This window comes from Schistocerca piceifrons, chromosome X (assembly GCF_021461385.2).
Source record: "Schistocerca piceifrons isolate TAMUIC-IGC-003096 chromosome X, iqSchPice1.1, whole genome shotgun sequence".
NCBI classification, from domain to species: domain Eukaryota; kingdom Metazoa; phylum Arthropoda; class Insecta; order Orthoptera; family Acrididae; genus Schistocerca; species Schistocerca piceifrons.
The window spans coordinates 731,028,045-731,050,460 of NC_060149.1; the positions used below are offsets into that span (position 1 = coordinate 731,028,045).

The following is a 22,416-nucleotide window of genomic DNA, read 5'->3' on the forward strand; positions in this document are numbered from 1 at the left end:
AACGTTGAGCGTGCCGAGTTCAACGTGCTGCTGAACGCTCAGACACGATGCGACTTGTGCATACGGTACGTGGGCCCCAACGTGGTATGCGCGATCGCAACGCACTCCAGCGGCAGTTGAGGGATGTTTCTAGTTCGTAAATCACACTGTTTACTCAACGGGCGCGCGTAAAATTCCCACGTTAGCTCCATTAAAACGCACATTTCCTCCATCGTCCACGAAAAGGAAAGTACCATGTCCAATCAATAAGGTCACAGGCTTATAAAAGTTCCATTACAAATAGTGTATTACAAATTTGGAATATTTCTCCGCATAAGATAAACATTATTTCATCATTTCCAAATTTTAGTACAACCCCAAGGTCAGTCTTACTTGATCACTGTTCCTACCCAGTAGCAGAATCTATGCAACATGCGAATTACGAAGCGTAAAAGAAAAAGGAGCAAAATATCTTTATACAAGTAGCGCAAGCTGCCCTGTAATTAAGCCAATCGAACAAAGTCACCCCTCAAAAAAAGGTAAACTTATATTTACATAACATCAAATATTATAGCATATACTTATATTAAACTAATAATAAAGTATCAGAACTAAATAAAAACGCGAATGTTAGGAAAAAAAATTGGGAGAGTTACGACGCAAACCACCGCCCTAACCATTACTCATTAATGGACAAAGACGCTACTCATTACGCTAAACCAACAACTTGCTTATGCAACTTAACAATATTGTTTTGCCTCTTTCTAAATACGTTATTCGTAGGTAATTATGTTATTAACTGAAATTTAATTATAACAAATTGTAGGAAGAACAATGCGTTTTGGGTGGATCTTCAGTGTGTCGCTGCTTTCAAATAGCCTACTGTCATAACACGCTCGTTACAATAATTCTTTTGCCATGAATATGATGTTTCTCATCAATTAATTGGAACGAATCACAGAACTAACAACGGGTTTTCCAATGATTCTGAATTTTATGATGCTCAGAAACGGCATATATACACATAAGCTTGAAATGAATGCCAATATGGCGCCTCACAACTCTGTACTGAAGAGAGACGGCGTGCGTGTGGCGTAGGTGGCGTTGTGCCATCTCATTGGTCAACGCCCAGACGCACGCTCAGAATATCTGGCATGCCAGATATTGCTGTGCACGTTCGGAAAGACTCCCGAACGTGCTATTCCACGCTATGACGTCAGAAACTCGGCACGATCAACGTTCGGATGCTCGGTCCGTGTGCCGACGGCTTGAGGGGAGGCGCACACAGCACAGAGGTGCCGGAGGTGTGGCCCAGCGGACGTGCACCATTGGGTCCACCAAGTCCCGGGCGACCACTGTCGGGGTCAGACAGAAACTTGACATTCCGTTAACAACCTTGATAGGCAGCAGGATGGTACCGATACGTGATACAACATCCACCAATACTGTTTTTCCATCTTCGGTTCACATACCATCCCACCAACAGTAAAGGCCGGAAAACTCGTAACAAATTCGTTAAACATTTGCGGGATGCATCACGTGCTCTCTTTGCATAGAGTGACTATCTATTTTCAGATACGAACCACGGCAGAGCAATCAACGGCTGCGTACTTTCTCTGGGAGATATTGACTGATTCTAAATCGACTGAAATTATAGACATCAGAGAGGAGAGCTTCCTTAAATGAGATGGGCTACGTTTAGGAAAATAATGAAAAACATAAATTAGTCTGACTAGACGCGGATCTGAAAGTTTAAAGAGGGTTTAGGATCGAGAATTTGATATACGAGGGGCGTTCAGAAAGTAAGCTCCGATCGGTCGCGAAATGGAAACGACTATGAAAATCCGATAAAGCTTTGCACAGATGTGTTGGGTAGTGTCTCTAGTATAACCCCAGTTAGCATCACGTCGCTCTTCTCATTTCTGAGCTCGCAGTGAGTGCGTAAAGATGTCTAGAAAATAGTGTCTGCCGCCAAGTACGAGGGCCTGGTGAGAAATTTCGCCTGAAGCTATGCAGCTAACATTACATAACTGTCGTGCTGTTTCGTCTTCACGACAATTCTCAGCCGCATTCTGCAGGGGCAATGAAGATGCTCCTGCATCGTTTTCAAATGGAAATGTTAGATTACCCACAATACAGTCCGCAATTGTCTCTCCCTGAGTTTCATCTCTGGTCACATGAACCGCTGTCTTTGAAGACAACATTTTGACACAGACAACGAGGTGTAGGACAGCGTGGAGAATTGGCGGAAAGCACTGGCGGCTGCCTTCTATGATGAGGCTATTGAAAAGTTGGTACAACGCTATGACAAAAGTCTAAGTCAGAACGGCGACTACGTAGAGAAGTAGCTGAAAGGTGTAGCTAATTGTTACAAGTAAAACATTTCTGATGTTCACTGTGGTTTCAATTTGGCAATCAATCGGAGCTTACTTTCTGAACAGGCCTCGTAGAAGGAAAATCGACATTACGTTTGGACTGTTTCGCAACTAAAAAATCGCTAGGGTTCCTTTATATAAAGGAACGTCCGGCCATATGACGCCCACAGCTGGCTGCTAATAGCTTCGCCGATGAAATGCGTTTCTATCGCAGAGTGATCAAAATCCCTTGGGCAGGCAACACGCCCCGTCAAGGAGTAACATGCCGCCGCGGGAAATCATGCGAAAATAATACTAAGGACGACACCGCATTTTCTGGAATGAAGAGTGCAGTCTCTCTCATTCCGTTCTCGGCAGCAAGGCGGAAGATGAAAGTGGACGAGGAAGGAGAGGTGAGCATCTCATTGGGAGCAGAGTGCCACATGTTGATCGCTACTTACGACGTTGCCATGTTCATAGGACGAACACTCAACTGAGGTGATTCCTCTCAGATAGTTTCTGATTTCTTACGACGAATCCGCACCTGGACAGAGAGCATGAGTACCTTTTTGTGTATATACATCGCGTACCTGTACGGTGGAGAAAGCAGCGTAAAAAAATGAAGCACACCGTAAAATTAAGAAGTCGCTCAATTGGATTTACATATTAACAACCTGTTGATTTAATATTGGGAGCGGCAACAGTTCTACTTTCGAATACTGTGATATATATCTTGAGTAACGACAAAAACATTCGAACGCTGGTCAGGTCTCCATGCTGATTATTTTCATATAACGCCCATTCGTAATCAGTGGCTCGTTAAAGAGCAGTTTGTTCGGTCTACCGTCATGTTCACATCTTCAACACTTCTTATAAAGAAACGTTCTATATATCTGGGTATTGTAATACGTCCGTGTAATCATCCTTTGCTTTTTCAGTCTAAATTATCTGCTCCTGGACACACGGCAGCATCCTACAGTGGTCCCATTTGAAGCTCGGGGGCGACGAGGCAGGGTGATTCGTAATTATGTTGCCAAAAGCGAACACCAAGAGGAAATCAAAGCTATTTCTTTACAAACGCCACGCACTGTTTTTCATTTTGCGTCGGTGTGCAAATATTTTCAATGCAATGCAGTCACAAACGTAACTGGAGCAATAAATCAAAGAACTCTCCAACGAGTTACTAGAGACAATGGGTTCTATACACCTAAACGTTCTGCAAAAATAAAACTGATAATCTCTGAACATTTGTTGGCAGAGTTCGGGTACAGACTGTATCTTTAGCTGCGATCTCAGTGTCTATTTCTCCACATTCGTTAAGCCTTAGAGGAGCAAACGAATTATGTATCAACAATTTCAGTGACAGAAAAACAACTGATTAACGACCGTTACTTAAAAACATTCCACCAATGTGTCGAATATCCTTTTTCGGGGTATTTTTAATGTACGACAAGTAAACTTTGGTGTTACGCTTTCATATCCTTTTCCTAACCTACAAACTTTCGTGATGTAAACAACCACCGCTCTCGTCCATCTACACACACCAGAATGTTGTGGAGTAAGATTAAGAAACTTTAGTAGCCAGCGAATTTATCGTAAAACGAAAGAAGGAAGAGTATGTTTATCGTACCGTCGACGACGAGGTCTTTCGAGACGAAGCACAAAGTCAGACTGGACACAAATGAGGAAGAAAATTGATGATGTTCTTTCGAAGGGATGTCTCCCAGAAATGAACTGAGGCGCTCTAGGAAAAAGCGATCTAGAAAATCTACATCAAGACCATTGGAGAAGATTGGAATCCTGGTGTTCCCGAATGCCAGAGCAGTATCTTCAGCAATGCCCCAGCTCTGCTCGAGCCGTGGTTCATAGTCGTAGGAATATATCCAAAATGAATGGGTGGTGGGCTGGTTTGGGACTAAGGGACTGAACAGTGGGTTCATCAGTCCCTCGGTCGAGAGAGCGCTCATCTGGGGTCAGTGACGTTCGACGTAAATCTGGCAGAATTATGAAAGTACGTAGCAGTGGTAATATCGAGGCACTGAAAGCAATGCTGATGCCAGAGCTGAGAAATAATTTAAGCAGAAGTAAAAGTATATGGGTCGGGCAGGTACATTGGTGAGAGCAGACGAGGTGCTTCCCCGGACCATCTGTGGCGAGAGAAATCACACACGCATCCGAACCCCCGCCAACCTGATTAAGTGCAAGGATAGTTACACAGTAAACAAGGCGATATAGCGGAATTTGCTTTAAGCGATTTAGGGGAATCTCGGAAAACCTGAATCAGGATGGCCCGACGTGGGTTTGAACCGTCATCCTCCGGAATACGACTCCAGTGTGCTAATCACTGCGCTATCCCTTTCGGTAGTTGGACCGAAAATAAGAAAACAAGGCGAGAAAAATTATTAGGTCAGTAGGTGGATGGAGCCAGACACGAGTCTCCTGGAGTTATGCATGTGACGGGGCCCGTCCCTCTCATAGCCGATCAATCCCTAAAGTTAGTTAACCAAAAATGTGGTGTAAAATAATGGACAAAGTGGGAGAAGCCAAAACCGACGGGGTACGAGCGGGCTGTGTTGTCAACAAGGAATTTATCTGTCCTAGAGAGTAAGCAGGAGAAAAAATGTAGTCAGAGCGTGAAACTTCTTTATTTAAATATGTAAATTTGTGTGTATGTACTTATATTGCTGAATGACTGGGAAGATGAAACTTCTACGTTATTCGATTCTGAAACAGGTGAGTAAAACTGAACGTACTGAACCTAATTTCTCTTTACTTTTCCTTATCATGTCAACACTGCCCCACAATATTCTAGCGCAACGCAGTCTGACTGCTCAAAAAAATTGCAACCTGACTTCAAATAATTAATACAAAAGCATGGCCCTGAATAAGAAGCAATCCTGGCAATAATCTATACATTTCATTAAGCACTTACCTCACAAAAATCCACTGCAATTCAGCGAGTGTTAATACTGCCAGATAAATAAAAGATTCTAAATACTAAAGCCACTAACTACTAATAGGCATGTGGTAAGCAAAGGAAAGATTTTGTTGCAAACCAAATAATGTATTTTTTACGTTAATAATGTGCCATCCAGCTCAAACACGAATATAAATCGTCACTGACATCCAGTACAAACATATATATATATATATATATATATATATATATATATATATATATATATATATATATATATATACATGAATAATTTTCAATCTCCAAGTCGGATATTTCCAGATCGTTAGCCTACGTCAACACTTCAGAACTCTACCCTCCACCAATGCTATCTTCTCACATTTAACATCCATCACTGCTGGCTGTTCACCTCCAACTGCCCAACAGTACTTCCATCACTGCTGGCGACTAACTTCCAACTGCCCAACAGTACTGGCGATTAACTTCCAACAACGGGTCCAACCAGCCACAGAGTCCCTCACAAAGAAAGCGCAGCCAGAGATCCAGTGCAAAGCGCTCCACAGCGCTGCCAACACAGAAGCAGCCCACTTACAAGTGTAACAGGACAGCACGAGAAAAGAAGTAATGTAATGGCTTGGGAACCCATGCCCACCACGTACATACAAAACAGCTCGATGATGAGTTACGACGTTTGTGTTAAGAAAATAACAGATGAACCGTCGATCGCACTACACTATATATCTACGGACGTACGAAAATGTCCAACAAATTGAGTGAGGTTTTCACGTTAATAATCTGTTCCACGCCGCGAACACAAGATAACTTCTACACTGCAATTTGTATCTGCTATTAGTCCACTTCCTAACTAGAAGCCACTATTGGTATGTAGAGTTCTTTTGTATCAAGGCCGGCCGGAGTGGCCGTGCGGTTCTAGGCGCTACAAACTGGAGCCGAGCGACTGCTACGGTCACAGGTTAGAATCCTGCCTCGGGCATGGATGTGTATGATGTCCTTAGGTTAGTTAGATTTAATTAGTTCTAAGTTCTAGGGGACTGATGATCTCAGAAGTTAAGTCGCATAGTGCTCAGAGCCATTTTGTATCAAGATTATCAGTAAACACGCGCAAGTGAATAGCTACTGATCTGGTTACAATCGTTCAAATGGCTCTAAGCACTATGGAACCTTAACATCTGAGGTCATCAGTCCCCTAGAACTTAGAACTACTTAAACCTAACCTACCTAAGCACATCACACACATCCATGCCCGAGGCAGGATTCGAACCTGCGACCGTAGCAGCAGCGCGGTTCCGGACTGAAGAGCCTAGAACCGCTCGGCCACAGTGACAGTGCAGTGTAGGGGAGTACGAAGTAAAGGATGGTCTAAGACCGTAATCCAGTAACGTATTTAGAAAGCGTATTGGTACTGACACAGCAATATTCGTAGGCGGTGGCAAGCGGGTGTATACGAGCTTTCTGTGCGAGCTAGCGTACCTGTCATACGCTCTTCATCTTGAGCGGCTTTGCAGGAGAGGTAAAACGGGAAATGTCTTCCTCGCGGATTTCTCGCCCACACTTTAACAGAGCGCGACGTTGAAGCGGACGCGTAAAAGCGACGCCAGACAGTCTCTCTCTTTTATCCAGTACCACCAACAACAAACCGACAAGCGGATGCAGATATAGAAAATGCGTCAACTTAACACAATAAGCTTCTGTGAATTCTCAATTTCGCTGAATAACCATTGTAGAAAAGAGACAGTTTGCAGTAAGCACAAAGACACGATGAAGAGATAGAAAGTTTTCTTGGCTTCTTTGAGAACTTTACAACGATAAATTTTTACTGAGAACATTATACACATTTTGCTTTTTCGTAATACGACAGACAGAAAACATTTAACCGTGAAATTGTAGTCTTTATAAGGACTCCAATTGAGCCTAGGACTGTTCAGCAATTTCAGGTGAGGAATCAACCTATATCATTCTCCAACATAAACACTTTTTTCGAATTTGTACGTGAAAGAACACCAGTAGATGTGCTAGTCAAGAGTCGCGTATTTACACTTTATATTTCTGAGATGGCTTTGCCCATATTTCCTACACTCATGGTTCATAATGTCGTCGATTTCGGTGAATGACGTTGCTCACACATTGCAGAATCTTTCATCGTATCGGAGTGAACACTGTCACTCAACACTAACGTAACCTTGAGTTTCATTAATAGGGTTGTATCTGATTTATTATTGACGTATCAAAGTGAACGAAGTAGCTCTTCATTACTGTGTCATTTAGCTTCTATTCTGTAAATATCACTTAAGAAAAAATAACTGTTATTCGGGGGCAGTTGGGAAAATAACTTCCGTTTGCAGAACAAACGGGAAAGAAGATGCGTAGGGATCTTAGGTCGGTACCCGTCAGGCATCATGAGAGGTATGATCGCTGTGACGTTGTGTTCCGTGTGACAGATTTGGACAGACCATTGCAATCACATATCCCGCCGACTGTTAAGCACGCACAGTAGTTCGTTTTCTTTGAGGAGAGGTAGACAGAGAGAGATAGAGAGAGAGAGAGAGAGAGAGAGAGGGAGGGAGAGAGAGAAAGAGAGAGAGAGAGAGAGAGAGAGAGATTATCTGCAGATAATTATTTTCAAATTTTTGAAATTTGTATAGAGAATTTTGAGACTGATATTCTGTCAGACAAAGTTGCTGTATGTTTCAGAACAGACGAAGTTGTGTTCGTGACGAGGCAGTGATGAACTTATGTTAAACGTAAGGCAATAGAGAAAATCAGTGATGGAGTATTGTGGAATTATCGGACAGACTTCCTCATGCTTCACAAAGAGTTCTGTATGACTCGACAACCAACACAACAGAAACTTACAAATTTTGTTCTCGTTGTGTTTCCAAATATCATTGCGAGATCCACATGAGTTCCGCTCTGACGTTCCCTCTATTGTGCGAACAAAAACGTGGCCTTTACGAACAAATTGTTACAGTTGGTGAGGCGTGTAAATACTCATGTGAACGTCAAGACAAATTTGGGGTCTTCGAAGTGGGCTCAACTCAGAAAACTGGAAAATTTCACTGGACTTTTCTTCGAAAAAGGATTTTTTTTTGCTTTTGGGGATGGGGGGCGACCCGAGGAAAGACACATTGATGGTTTAGTAAATAGAGCGAGTTACTACGGTCAGTTCAGTTTACTGTTACAGAAATTACGAAGAATACTCGAAACAAATAACGTGGAATTTTCCAGCGTGGTTTTATTGCAGAGATGCCAGTCCAGTAATGTCGGTTGTTGGCCATCTGTTTGGGAGAGGCAAAGAGCTTTCCGTGTCTGGCCTTCAAGGAGAAACTCTGCTGAACTCTTCCCGTTGTTTTGACGGTACAGTCTATGCTTAAGAAATTTGTTAAACCTGTCTCACAATTACTATCCTGAACGATCCTGGCCATGTGTATTTTGAATTTCTGTACAAGGCATTCTAACGATCCACTGGCAAAGTGATAGAATGAGGTGGAAGGCAGTTGACGGGTAACACAGCGCATTGACTTCATTCAACACCTGAGGTCGGAAATGAGACTCATTACCCAGACTGTGACCTTAGGGAGGCATTTAAATGGGAAAATTTAAGCTAGTGCTCCAGTGGTAGCTTCTTCCGAGGTTGTGGGTATTTGTAATATATTCGTAAAAGTAAACTGGAACATTGCATGTATCACCGTCAACAACAGGCTACAATCGAAATTGCTGATGGGAGGTTGGTTGGGAGATGACACACACACCTGTCAATGTGCTGTTATGTTGCAACATAGTGGTTCATGCTATGTTAGTTCATATAATGGCGTGTAAGCTGTGTGGCTTTGGTGAATACCCAGCGCCCTCGACGGAGAGATGACTGACTGCAGAAGACTGCTTGGATGATAACACAATAGTCTTCAGTAGCTGCAGAAAGGAGACGCGGCTCTTGACATACCCGAAGCTGATGGTCGAGCGAACTCTGGATTTAGGTTGAAGGTTTTGGTCAGACATGTACAGTCATAAACACACTGTGAGAGGTGATCGTTGCTGTTTCATCTGCTACTCCAAAGGCTGTCAGTGGTAGGTCTTTTAGGACTGCTAGGAAGAGGTTTTCAACTTGACTATAGACCTGTGGGGAAAAAATAAAGACTACAGGTGGCTCATTGGTACATGAGACTGGGAGTCCATACTGACATGGTGTGCCATATGATTATACTGGTAGTTAATCACAAAAAGAGCCGAATGCTCTAAGCGGTGGCTGTTGTGTTCGGGATTCAGTGGTCAATTCGAAGATCATCAGAAGGGCTTTAAGGCCAGAGATAAAAGTCAGATAAATTGGCGGAAAGATATTCGGGGAAATTTTCCACGCGAAAAACGATATAGAAGTCTTCCTCTCTATTTGTGAGTAATAATATTGGGAAAGTGGCAGTATTTTTGATACGAAAGTGATTGGGTGCTAGGTTTCATTCGATACACGACAAGCTCATACTGGGAAGTGTCATTTGTGTCAAAGGAGGGGGCGGGGGTCCGACGATGGAACGGATGAGGACATGTGCTTTGATTTAGTAACCCTTGAGGGAATCAAAGGTACGATTATACTCATTCAGGTGTCCACTCACAATGAAATATAGGATGAGCTTTTCAGAGAAAAGTGTAATCATAAAATGCTTTTCACCCTCATTCTTCAATAATTTTCCTCTGTGTTGGAATTCTGCCAAACTACGCCCTGAACGTTTACAGGGTATACAAAGAGGAACTGTGCATCCGTTAAATCAGAGGGTCGTCCGTCAACAGCATATAGGTTGACAGGGAAGGGCCGAAAAGTATCTACACTATGTTAAAGCAACTTATCTGGTCGTTTTCCCTGTAGCTCATCGGGTAAGTTTGATATGATTTATTTTCGTATGGACCATTGTTTTCCATCGTTCAGTTTTTAGAGATTTCGAGAGACCCACCTATTTTGAGGTACTTGTGGGATGCATGTTTCAGGACGCAACAGTTTAATGGAGCACAGTTTATAGTCTACAACAGAGCAGATATTGAATAAATTGTGTACCTCTGGTCTGTTTGTAGATAAAGATGAGCTTTCAGGTAAGAGATTTCGACAAGTTTATGTATGGATGGTTCATGGTTCAGCTGTTTTTTTGTGTCATTGTGTGTGTGTGTGTGTGTGTGTGTGTGTGTGTGTGTGTGTGTGTGTGTGTGTGTTTTACAGTTAATTACATGCAACTGTACACTATTTTAGAGGACATTTTTACCTGCTTTACAAAATTTAACGCAAGTTGTCTTGTGTTACTTTATTACGAATGGTGAAGATCCTCTATCAGTTACTCACTAAAATATGTTGTGGTCATCATCATCAAGCACACGTGGAAGCATTTTTTGAGTAGTGATTACTGAGATTCATAAAAAGAGAAGAAAAGTAGTAAGTCGTATAGATCACAATGCGTTCACCTTCATTGACAATGCGAATTCATGAGTGATGGCAGAACTAAATCTACATGGAAAACTTGAAACGATTTCTTATAAGACAGTTCTTTTTCACAGACCACAGCTTTCTTAAACCCATTTTCGACGTTTACAGCGACATAGAACACTCCACATTGTGGGATCAATCGCACAAGCTGTAGTGTGTGTACAAAGAATTGTTCTTGTGCGAAAGACGAAGCTGTATAAATCAATTTTGTAAAATAATGAAAACCCACAACAGTTGCTGAATCAACAATCTTTTATTATGTACACGATTGGTGTAAACTGTAATAGTGAAAATATAATGTTACAGTAGAGTGGGAGGGGATCTTCAAATTTTAAATGTCAGATAAGGAACAATGCGGCTAAAATTTCTAAAATTAATTAAAACCAATTCAAAAAGAGAACAGACGGTTACTTAACTATCTGAAGTCGTTCTCACGCCGTTGTTCTCATTGAACAAAAATTCTGTAACGAATGGGGTAAACGGGAGGACCTAGAAAAATCTGAAAAAAAACTGAAATCACAACCGGCAACCGAAAGTCTCCAGAATGTTGAAACATGCAAAACAATAAAGAGGGGAAGGGAAATAACATATTTTGTGGCATTACTTACATAAAATCCATTGTAACAGTTTACACCAGATGTTGGAACCTTGAATGATCCGAAACCGTGGTATATACAATAAAATATTGTTGATTTAGCAACTATTGTGCGATTTCTCCATTGTACAAAATTTACTTTTGTGTGTGTGTGTGTGTGTGTGTGTGTGTGTGTGTGTGTGTGTATTACGTTGTCAGAGAAAGCAAACATGATTGTCATTATCAGTTTCGGAGATTTCTCTCTACCTGGAGATATCAGTAATTTATGTATAGTACGTCAGCAACGCAACGTCACTAGACATTCTAAAATAATTTACCATAAAGGAACCTGAAACAATATTTCCCTCAGAAGGCGGCTGCTTTTGAAGATGTGCTGTATGGATACCCGCACATTGGCCATGTTATTGACAAAGAGCATCAGTACGCATCTTATTTTCCACTGCAAAGTTTATTTCAGTTAATGCTCGTATAAACCGTTTAATGTCCATACTGGTTGAAACGAAATTGTCATTACGAATTGCCTATGAAAAAATTAACACTGAAGTGAAGAATCATCACATTAATGAATCAAATAAAAATGTACCTACACTATATAAAGATTTCAAGGGAGGCAATAAAAACTACTTAGCCGATGGCTGAGCCAACTCATGCTTTGAATCAACATTTCCACGAATCCTTTACTACAGAATTGACTCGGGCTGGCCATTTGAAGTCCTTATACTAGGTGTACCATGAGGAATGGTCAACATTCAGGCATATGACACGAACGGCCATGCGAGGCAAAAAAAAAGCCTAGTAAACATGGTCTCTGAAATGCATACTTTAAGAGCTATGAGCACCTCTTCATCTATACTGTGAAAAAGAAGTCTTCTACCGCAAGCTCTTTTCTTTCCATGTTTTGAGGCTGTAGTATGGGCCAAAAAAAGAAAAATCGTATAAACATGAGCTCTGAGCACTATTTCATCATCGCTACTGCGAAATACATCTTTTCTAGTGAAAAAGTTCACAGAGCACTTAAGGTATGCGTTTCACATCCAATGTTTGCTAGAGATATTTTGTTTGTTTTGGTAGATAGTCTTCCTAAATATCGAAAGCAAAGAGCTTGCAGCAGAAAAGATTTGTTTCACGGTATGGGAGATGACGTGGTGCTCATAGCTCTTAAAGAGGCTGAAATTCATGAAAAAGACACACTGTTTAAGGGATGCACCAAACCCACAATTTTAAGGATACGGCAACGAAATTTTGTACAGTGCTTTAAATGAAATTAAAGCATTTAGTGTTTACTTCCTTGCATTTTATACATATAACTTTTTTATGGGACTTAAAAATTTTATTTTGGAACATGGATATATGTACCTTTTTCTCAGAATCTGTTCAAGAGATATCTACAGAATTTTCTCTGTTTAATCTCTTTGCATATAATAAGCTTCCTCGGGTGAGGTTTTCTTGAATATATCGAGTAGGAGAATTTTAATAATTTTTAATTATAATTCTGCAAGTATAATACTGAATTCATGCAGAATTCCGTACACTTAGCTCCATATCTCAACTTACACTCAGAATCTCAAAATTTGCTCTTAAGGAAACATTTACTGGGTTTACAGAAGTCAGTGTACAAAATTTCATAATTTTAGCGTTCACAGGTTCTGAGAACAAGGTGCATAAACTTTGAAAAATATAATTTTCAGGAAATACAATTTAAAGTTCAACCTAACGTTTTTCCTTGTGTCACCTCTTCAGAAGGCCCAAGGTTTGGACTCAGGGTCCTCGTTCCCTTCAAGGCTTCTCTTCGGGTTTCTTATTTTCTGCCTTCTCTCTTTTACGAGGTCTTCAACCAATTTTTCAGCGGCAGAGACGCGCTCTACATCTATGTTTCTGAACATGTTTTGAGTGAAATTTCTTATCTTAAATGACATTCTCCCATTCCCTTTAATACATTATTCCTCCCTACATTCCCATTATTACATGCAAGTACTGCATCATTAGTTGCAATTCTGACGACCGTGCAGATAAAAATGTGGGTTTCGGGTATTGTTTAGAGACTCATTTGGAATCTGAGTTTTACTAAGAACACATTTTTTTAGAAATACAGCATCAATCAGAAACTGTAAGTGGGCTTGACACTATCCAGGAAACAGTTCGGAAGCCTCTCCTTGTGAATGTAGGGGTTATTATCCCTCTGAGTCTGTAGATATTGAAGCGTTGCTTAAAAATTGGATGTCGCAGGAAGGTCGCGTCACATATTTAACTATTTTTCAGGTAGTTCGGATGCGATTTCAGCACTGGAACGTTGGGAACTTACTGTCCATGAGTTCTAGTAATAACTCAAAACTAAATTGAAAATCGAATATTTTGGTCACTTTCATGAACGTCCCCTCTTGCGGTTTTTATTTTTTTAGAGCCGATGTTTACTGCACGATCTTTTCGTGTTTGGGTCCATATTATAGCCTCCCAAAATATGAAAACCAAGCAGCTTGCAGTAGAAAAGAGTTGCTTCACAGTATGCAAGATGAAGTAGTGGTCACGGCTCTGAAGGTATGCATTGTAGAGCTCATGTTTACTAGAGGGCTTTACTTCGAACGATCGTCCCTGTCATGTCTCTGAATACGGAAAATATCTTCTGTTGCACGTTGTGTAGCCAGAGGTGGCTAAGGACGCTATTACAACTGGGTCTTTGCACACGGTTTGAAATTAAATTAACGTAAAATAGTACGTAAGTGTGCTGTCGGATGATGTAGATCAGTGAATTGTGATTTGATAATTACTAAAATGTATTTTAGAAAGATTTTTTTAGATTGAGATTATTCTAACATCGTAAGAACGTTAATGTAGATCATGGATAGCAGTATGTCATTTCGCACCTAGAGGCGTCTTTACTGCGTTTCCTAGCGAAACTAGAGGTGTCGACTGGAGGATCTGTTGGGTGACATACGGGGTGTTTCACAAATCGTATTACACACTTCTAGAGGTTGTAGAAGGACTTAGTAGATCAAGTTATACATAGGAACACATGTCCGAAAACGGCATCCGACGACGCTACAGAGCGTCGAAGTTATAGGCGCTGGCGCCTGTAAATGTGCGTACATACAGGGTGATTCCTTGATGATGTCTCAAACTTTCTAGGATGACGAAGAAGAATAAATGTATCAGTTTGAGGTTGGGGTCCCTGTCCTGGAAACGAACGAGTCGAAAGGTGTAAGCGAAAATCGTTCTGATACCTCTGACAGTGGAATATCTACTGTTACTGTTGTTGTTAAGATTGTAGGGTATGCAACTTTTAAAGGTGGTTGTATGGACCAAAACAAGGAAAAAAGTGTCCAGTAAACACGAGATCTAAAAGGCATGCATTTGCAACTATGACAGCTTCTTCCACAGAGATGTCTTTCACAGTAGCCAAGATGAACAAGCGCTCATAGCTCCTCAAGTAAGCATTTTGGAGCCCATGTTTACTGGACATTTTTTCTTGTCTCGAAGCATATTACCACCTCTGAAAGTTTCCCACCCTACAATCTTAGCAACAACAGTACCGGTACATGTAGAGGAAAGGTGCCTATTATGCGATAGTTCCCTAATATGAGACACCCCAACTGTGCTCATGTTACGGATTGCAATCTGGCGGATAGTTTCTTAAACACGTCTATTGCGTGCCAGACGACGACACAGCGAATAGGACGCCGTAGTTGAGCCGGACACAGTACGTAGAGGCTGATACAAAATTTCTTGTGTTTGGAGTTTTTGCGACATCGGTGTTGAGACAATATTTCAGCTTAAAGGTGAGTGGATATTACTGTACTCTTTTATTGTTGTTATTTGTAATGGTATTACCTATAATTATTGACAATTAGGTTCATTTTCCAACAAACGTTGTTAGCAAGTGCGTGACTCTTTGCGTAAGATGGCGAAATTCCTAATATGCGATAGTATGAGGATCAAAATACGTGACAGTGTCGCATATTACGATACCTATCGCATATTGCGGTAACTCGTTCTCTCACGATTTTTTTATGTGTAATTTACGCAATATTATCATGAGATAACAATATTTCATCACTTATTGTAGTTAAATTTTGGCAACTGCGTTTATTTTAATTCGATTAAATTATCATAAACAGGGATTACTTTGACTAGTCTTATGATCAGAAATTGGAATGTTTTCTGGAACTTGATGGACGGTGCACCTGCATGATCAATATCAGCTTGACATCCAAGTGGCTGGATACAAACTCACATTTTTACTCAGTGGTTTGGTCATTTTGTGAGTCATGTAAAGCCATCTTCAAATGACCCTGTCATTTTGATTCTTGATGGGCATTATTCCCACACAAAGAATCTCAATGTGTTAGATAAAGCACGTTAAAACAATGTTCATATTGTATGTTTGCCACCTCACTCCATGCATAAAATGCAGCCACTTGACGTCGGATTTCTGGGGCCTTTGAAAACCTACGCCCAAGAGATAGAAACGTGGTTGGCAAGTAACCCAGGTCGTGTTATCACCCCATTATTAATAGCCAAGTTATTTGGGGCAGTTTACAACCGAGCAGCAACAATCGAAGCATCTTTGATTGCCTTCAGAAAAACAGGTGTCATCCCATGCAACAGAAACATCTTTAGGGAACATGAATTTTCAATTCATCGCCATGCTTACGCTCTTCAAGAAAGTGGCGCCAAAAACGAAAATGAAACTACTGATGGTGATGGTCAAGCTGTCAGCCCAGCAGACATCAGACCTCTCCCACACATCGCAAAACCAGCTGGAATTAGACAAATAGGTCAAACATCGCGTTATTACTCTGCTGCGTTACTAACTTCAACTCATTATGTGAAGCAGTTGCAAGAATCTAAACAGAAAAAAATCAGAGGCTGAAGCTAAGAAAGCAGCGAGAAAGTTATTTGGGGAGAAGAGTGGAAAATCTTCCAATCGTAGACCTAAAGCAGAAGAATTGTGTAGTGACTCGGAATCCGATGTCTACTTGATGACAGTGGGGATTCAGACAGCAGTGATGACGATGACGCAGGTTGTCTGTTCTGTACTGGGCGCTCTTCTGAAGGCAAACACGGGGAGAAATGGGCACAGTGCAAGAAATGTTACCGCAGGGCTCATGAAGATTGCGGTGTCACAGAAGACAATTTTGTTTGCCCCGGATGTCGTAAATATAAACCTAAGTAGTGTGAAATGAGTGAACGATAACAGAAATGAATGAACATGTAAAAGTTGTATATTCATATGTCATTACGTAATAAAATAATTAAAGCAAAATATTATTACTGTCTCATATTGGGAAACCTTGATCTCATTTCTACGAAATGCCTTGTCTGTGAAGATCTAATAACTACTCTAAAAGATTGTTTATTACTGCAACTACGATAATTGTATGATAAAATTAAATAATGCAAGATCTTATTACCATCATAAAAAATACAATTGCACTTACTTTTAGGTCTTTCAAATGGGTTTACAAGTGTGTGTCTCATAATAGGCACCTTTCCTCTATTCCAATATCAGAAGTATCAGAACGATTTTCGCTTATAACTTTCGACTCCTTCGTTTCTAGTACAGGAACAGTTACCTAATATTGATACATTTATCCTTCTCCAATATTCTTGACAGTCTTTAACATAATCACGGCGCTAGTGGCCATAACTTTGACACTCTGTAGCGTCGCTGAATGACGGTTCCGGACAAGAGTTTCTATGTAAAACTCTATCTAGCGTGTCCCCTGTACAATCTCTAACCGTGTGTAACACGGAGTGTAAAACCCCGTATAACGACAGGAAGGAGTCACTCTACTCACTCCATGAAGACGTCGCTCTCGCTGCGCGGCAGAATGAGCTTGGGCAGCACGACGGCCTTCTTGCGGCGGTTCTTGAGCGAGGCGAGCTGCAGCAGGTCCGGGGGCGCCATGGGTGAGTGCGGCGACAGAATGGTGAGGCGACGGTCCTGCGGTACCGGGGTGGTGAGCAGAGAGAGGTGCGAAGGCACGGCTGCGCGCCGCTCGCCGCCCACCGCGTACAGGCCGCGCCGCCGCTCCGCCGACAGCGGCTCCTCGCCCCCAGAAGCCGACGCCGACGGTGGCTCCTCCCCCGACACGGCGCGCCGCTTCAGTCGGATCTCGCGCTCCAGGGACTCGAGCGAGCGCGCCTCCACCGACGTGGCGACGACGCGCCTCATGTCCCGTTCCGAAGACGTGAGGAAGCTCTGGCGGTGGTGGTGGTGCGCCTGCAGCTTGCCGGACTGCTGCTGGGTGACGGCGGTGCGCAGGCTCTCCATGGAGCGCGCCAATTCCGCGCGGCTCGCCGCCGCCGACAGCCATTGGCGGCCTTCCTGGCCGACGCTCGAAGTCTCGACGGAGTGCGCCTGCGTCAGGCCGCGCGGCGGCGACGCTTCCTCCTGTGACGACAGGGAGGACCCCTTGGACGAGCTGGAGCGGACGGCCAACTGCTGCGTCTCCTTCCAGCTGGCCACGTTCTCGGTCGAGCGGGCGCTGTAGATGGTGCCGCCGCCCGGCTTGTAAGCGCCCCCTGGAGCCCTCGTCGGTGAGGCGTTCGGACTAGTTTCTTCGGATTTAGCGTGAGACATCAGGAAGGATTTGGATGACGACGTCAGCTGAGTGGATGTCTTCCACGACACCACATTTTCGGTCGATTTCGAGGAGTATAGCGAGCTTTTGGTGGATGTGGTGCGAGACTGACGCGCTCCCAAGAAGGAAGCGACGTCGGTGTCGGGTTCGAATTCCGGCAGTGCGGCGGCGCCTTCGTCGCCGTCGCTAGCGTTCCCTACTGTATCGGAATCGTCATCGGAGGGTTGCTGCTGAGTAATAATCACGCCGTGCTGTCTAATGCTGGACTGGCTAGACGACTGCACGCTGATGGTCGATGTCAGTGTCGCTGCTTCTGTCTCCCCCCTCTCTGTGCTGGAAGTCGAGCGGCTCGAAGCACTGATGATCTCTTGCCTCGCTCGCGACTGCACTGTAACGTCCTCCTCTTCTTCCTCCATTACTCTGAGCTGTTTGAAACCGTAATATGTTAGAACATGTAACAAAGACATCACAAATACAAAAATGTAGCGTTGGCTCTAGTCGGTAAAACACTTTTCCGGAACGGAAAATACTTTTCAGGTGTGCGCCTTGCAAGGATAATCGAGTAACAGCTATTGACAGTTATATCTGACTAATACTATTACCGACGAAGAAATGTTTCGAATTACGTACCTTGCTCCAGAATGAGGCGCCCACACTAAAGCAGATACCGTTAATGGAAGTTGGACATGGATGTGGGAAGGAAAGGGCCGCTGTCTGATTTAAGGGCCCGTCCGGGAATTCTCCTGAAGTCATTTAAGGAAGCCCCTTACAACCCAAAAAAAAAAAAGCGGGTGGACATGCATTGGCTCCTCGTACACATAGAACAGCTGTAAGTAGGCTGTTTAGGTTCTTATATTGGTAACACCACCGCCACCTAACGCTCTGTATGAAAATCACTGGCTGTGCTGTGTGCAGTCTGTGGCTGGGTGGCATTGTTGGAATTTGCTATTGTAGTGTTGGGCAGTTGGCTGTTAACAGCGCGTAGCGTTGCGCAGTTGGGGGTGAGCCGCCAGCAGTGGTGGATGTGGGGAGAGAAATGGCGGAATTTTGAGAGCGGATGATCTGGACGTGTGCCCATCAGAAACAGTACATTTGTAAGAATGGATGTCATGAACTGCTATATATATTACGACTTTTGAAGACTATTAAGTTGGCAGTATTGGCGCTCGCTGTATTGCAGTAGTTTGAGCAACGAAGATTTTTGTGAGGTAAGTGATTTGTGAAAGGTATAGGTTATTGTTAGTCAGGGCCATTCTCTTGTAGGGATTATTAAAAGTCAGATTGCGTTGCGCTAAAAATATTGTGTGTCAGTTTAAGCACAGTCATGTATAATTTTTCTAAGGGGACGTTTCACAGCTACAAGGCTACACAATTAGCTTCGTGTCAGAACGGTCACAGCTCGTAATGACTGACAGGAAGGCATGTGAAGCTGAAGTGGTATCGGAGGTCCGCCAAGGAAGCGTTATAGACCCTCTTCTGTTCTTAATCCACAAGGGCTATTCGTTTATTGCGAAATGGAAACCACTGCGAAAATACCACGAAGCTTTGCACTGTTATGTTGGATAATACCTTTAATATACCTGCCGATTGCGTCATGTCACTCTTTTCAGTTCTGAGCATACGGTGAGCATGTAAAGATGCCTAGAAAACAGTGCCTCCCGCAAAGTGTGAGGGCGTGCTACGAGATTCCTACTGATTTCATGCAGCCCACATAACGTAACGTCACGCATTACCTTCTTCATGACAATTCTTGGCCGCACCCTGCAGGGGCAACGAAAACGTTCCTGCAGCGTTTTCGATGGAAAGTATTTGATCACCACCATACTTTGTTCCCTCTCAGTTTCATCTCTGCTAACATGAACCGCTGGCTATGAAGACAATGTTTAGCGCAGACAACGAATTACAAACCAGCGCAATGACTTGGCGGCTTGTACAGGCGGCTGCCTTCTATGACGAAGGTATTGGAGATTTGGTACATCGCTACGAAAAATGTCTAACTCGGAGCGGCGAGTGTGTAGACAGGTAGCTGGAAAGGGTAGTTAACTGTTGAAACTAACACATCTTTTATTTTCACTGTGGTTTCCATTTTGCGACCGACGTGGCCTAAATAAACGAAAAGCCCTTGTATATGAAAAATTTAGGTGACAATCGGAGCTGCTGTCTTAGATTGTTTGCAGATGATGCTGCATCTTATCGTCTAGAAAAGTCATCAGAATCAAAATGAATTAGAGGACGATTAAGACAAGATTTCTATATGGTGCGAAAATTTTCAGTTGTCCGAAAAATCATGACGTCTTCCGCACGAGCGCTAAAAATTACATTATGTTTCGGTTAAACGACGATTAACGAAACACATTATCGGTTCATCTAAATACCTAGGGATGACAATTACAAAAGTCTTAAATTGGATCCATCACAAATAAAGTGTTGTAGGGAAGAAGAATCAAAGACTGCTTTTTACTGGCAGAACACTAACAGGGTGCAGCAAACCGAGTAAAACAAACTTCCTATAGTAAACTTAAGCGTCATCTTCTGAAGTATTGCTGCGCGGAGGACATCGACAAAGTTCAAAGAAGGGAAAGTCGTTTTGTTTTATCGTGAAACAGGGGAGAAAGTGTCACGAATATGATAAACGAGTTGTGGTAATAATCATTGAAAAAAATGTCGTAGAGCTAGATATTTCAACAGAATTTCAATCACCAACTTTTTCCTATGAATGTATATATATATATATATATATATATATATATATATATGGCTGACTCCATCCTACAGAGGGAGAAATAACCGTCATAATAAAATAAGAAAAATAAGAGCTCGCATGGAAAGAGCTAGGTCTTCATTTTTTCCACATGAACCGTCTGCCAAAACACTTGAGTATGAACATCATCATAGCGATCATGCATATGTAGATGTAAGAGGAGAGATAAAGTTTTAAGAGATTGAAACGCAGTGGAATAGAATAGTTGGTGACAAAGATTTGGATAATGTGATGACAATAGCTTTTGTTATTAGACCACTGGTGTGCGTATACACCGAAAATGATGTACCCATGTTGTTCCACCCCCTATATTTTAATCGCTATATCAAACCCCACATCAGCTCTTCTGACCAAGAAGGTAAGAACATACGACAACACAGTCAGTTCTATTTTTGGAAATATAAATGTGTAATTACTGCGTGTGTAAAGATATATTTTGTCTTGCAAATACCAAATAATACCTCGTTTATGATGATTGTGAATCTATTGGTCGTAATTAGCAGACAACAGCACTGCAACGCGAGTACCTTGATGCTTATATTTCAGAGTTATGAAACGATTAGTTTCCATAAACATGCTACATGTGGGACAATAAGCCGATATAATTACGAAGAAAAATCGACTGTTCGGCTCAGCAAACGAACAACTTTGTACAGAAGGCACTGCGTTCGACATAAGCATTAAGACGAAGTCTGTCAGCAGTAACATGCACCCAAGTCACTGGACCGACAGGTAAGTTTACCCGTAATTTTTGACAATGATGTCTTTAAGCAAGTAGAACATCGTGACAGTAACAGTCACTGTTTTCAACATTCGCTTGTTTCCCGCCTTTGTTCCACGCAAAGGCGTATTTGTATACGAATAAAATGATAGTGTTTATGCATACTGCGAGTGACCAGTCGCCGTTTTGTATAGATTGTTTACATGTGGATGGAAACGATTAAGCAACGCTATTTCTGACAGGACTAAGTTGTACGAAAGCGTCTAAACATATGCTGAACAACGTATACAGTGTTTCCAGGGCTTCGTGCGAAGATTGACAGCCGACTTACTCAATGAAACCAAATTTACCAACGAGTGTAAGTATTCAAAAGCATTTTATACTGACATGCATCTTCATATTTTTACTGAGTACTGATTTACTCAATAGATTTCAATGTGCAGCCTCAGAAACTCCATTTCTTGAACTGATATTTCGATCGTATAGTTTTTCGGCAGAAATATCAACTGAAGGAACCGAGCTTCTGAAGTTGCACGCCCGAATTCTAATGAACCAGATTTTATATTGTTAGACATCGCCACATATGATACGACTTTACTCTCCACTTCTTTAGCCAAAAAATTAATAGATAACTCAAGCAGTTGTTTAAGAAGGTACAAGTAGATGAATCTAACTATCGGTAATGTTTATGTAAGGTACTAAGGCTTCGAATACGAACATGTTAGTTCAGGCTTACCCGTTAGTGTTACGGATATCCACTGAAATACAAGTACTCTCTGTCACATATCGTCTACATCTACATTCATCATATTATGGCGGAGGGTACTTTAAATACCACTGCCTCTTGGTACCTTTCCTGCAGTAGCGGAAAGAACAATTGTTGGTATCCCTCCGTGTGAGCTCGAGTCTCTCTAATTTTGCGTTCGCAGTCTTTTCGGAGAGGGAGACAAGTAGGAGGAAGACATGTAGTACTAGATCATACCATTATGAACGTCTCGCTTGTAGTGTCTGAATCTGGAGATGAAT

At 42.2% G+C, this 22,416-nt stretch overlaps 1 protein-coding gene across 1 annotated transcript in view; it reads right to left on the minus strand.

Annotated features, from left to right (window-relative positions):
- Positions 1-17,118: 17,118 nt before the first annotated feature.
- Positions 17,119-22,416, minus strand: part of LOC124722680 — a 74,449-nt gene continuing 69,151 nt past the window's right edge. Inside the window, exon 2 of the mRNA XM_047247823.1 lies at positions 17,119-18,333. Coding sequence (XP_047103779.1) covers positions 17,119-18,324 — 1,206 coding nt within the window. The 5' untranslated portion in view covers positions 18,325-18,333. The remainder of the gene's footprint in view (positions 18,334-22,416) is intronic.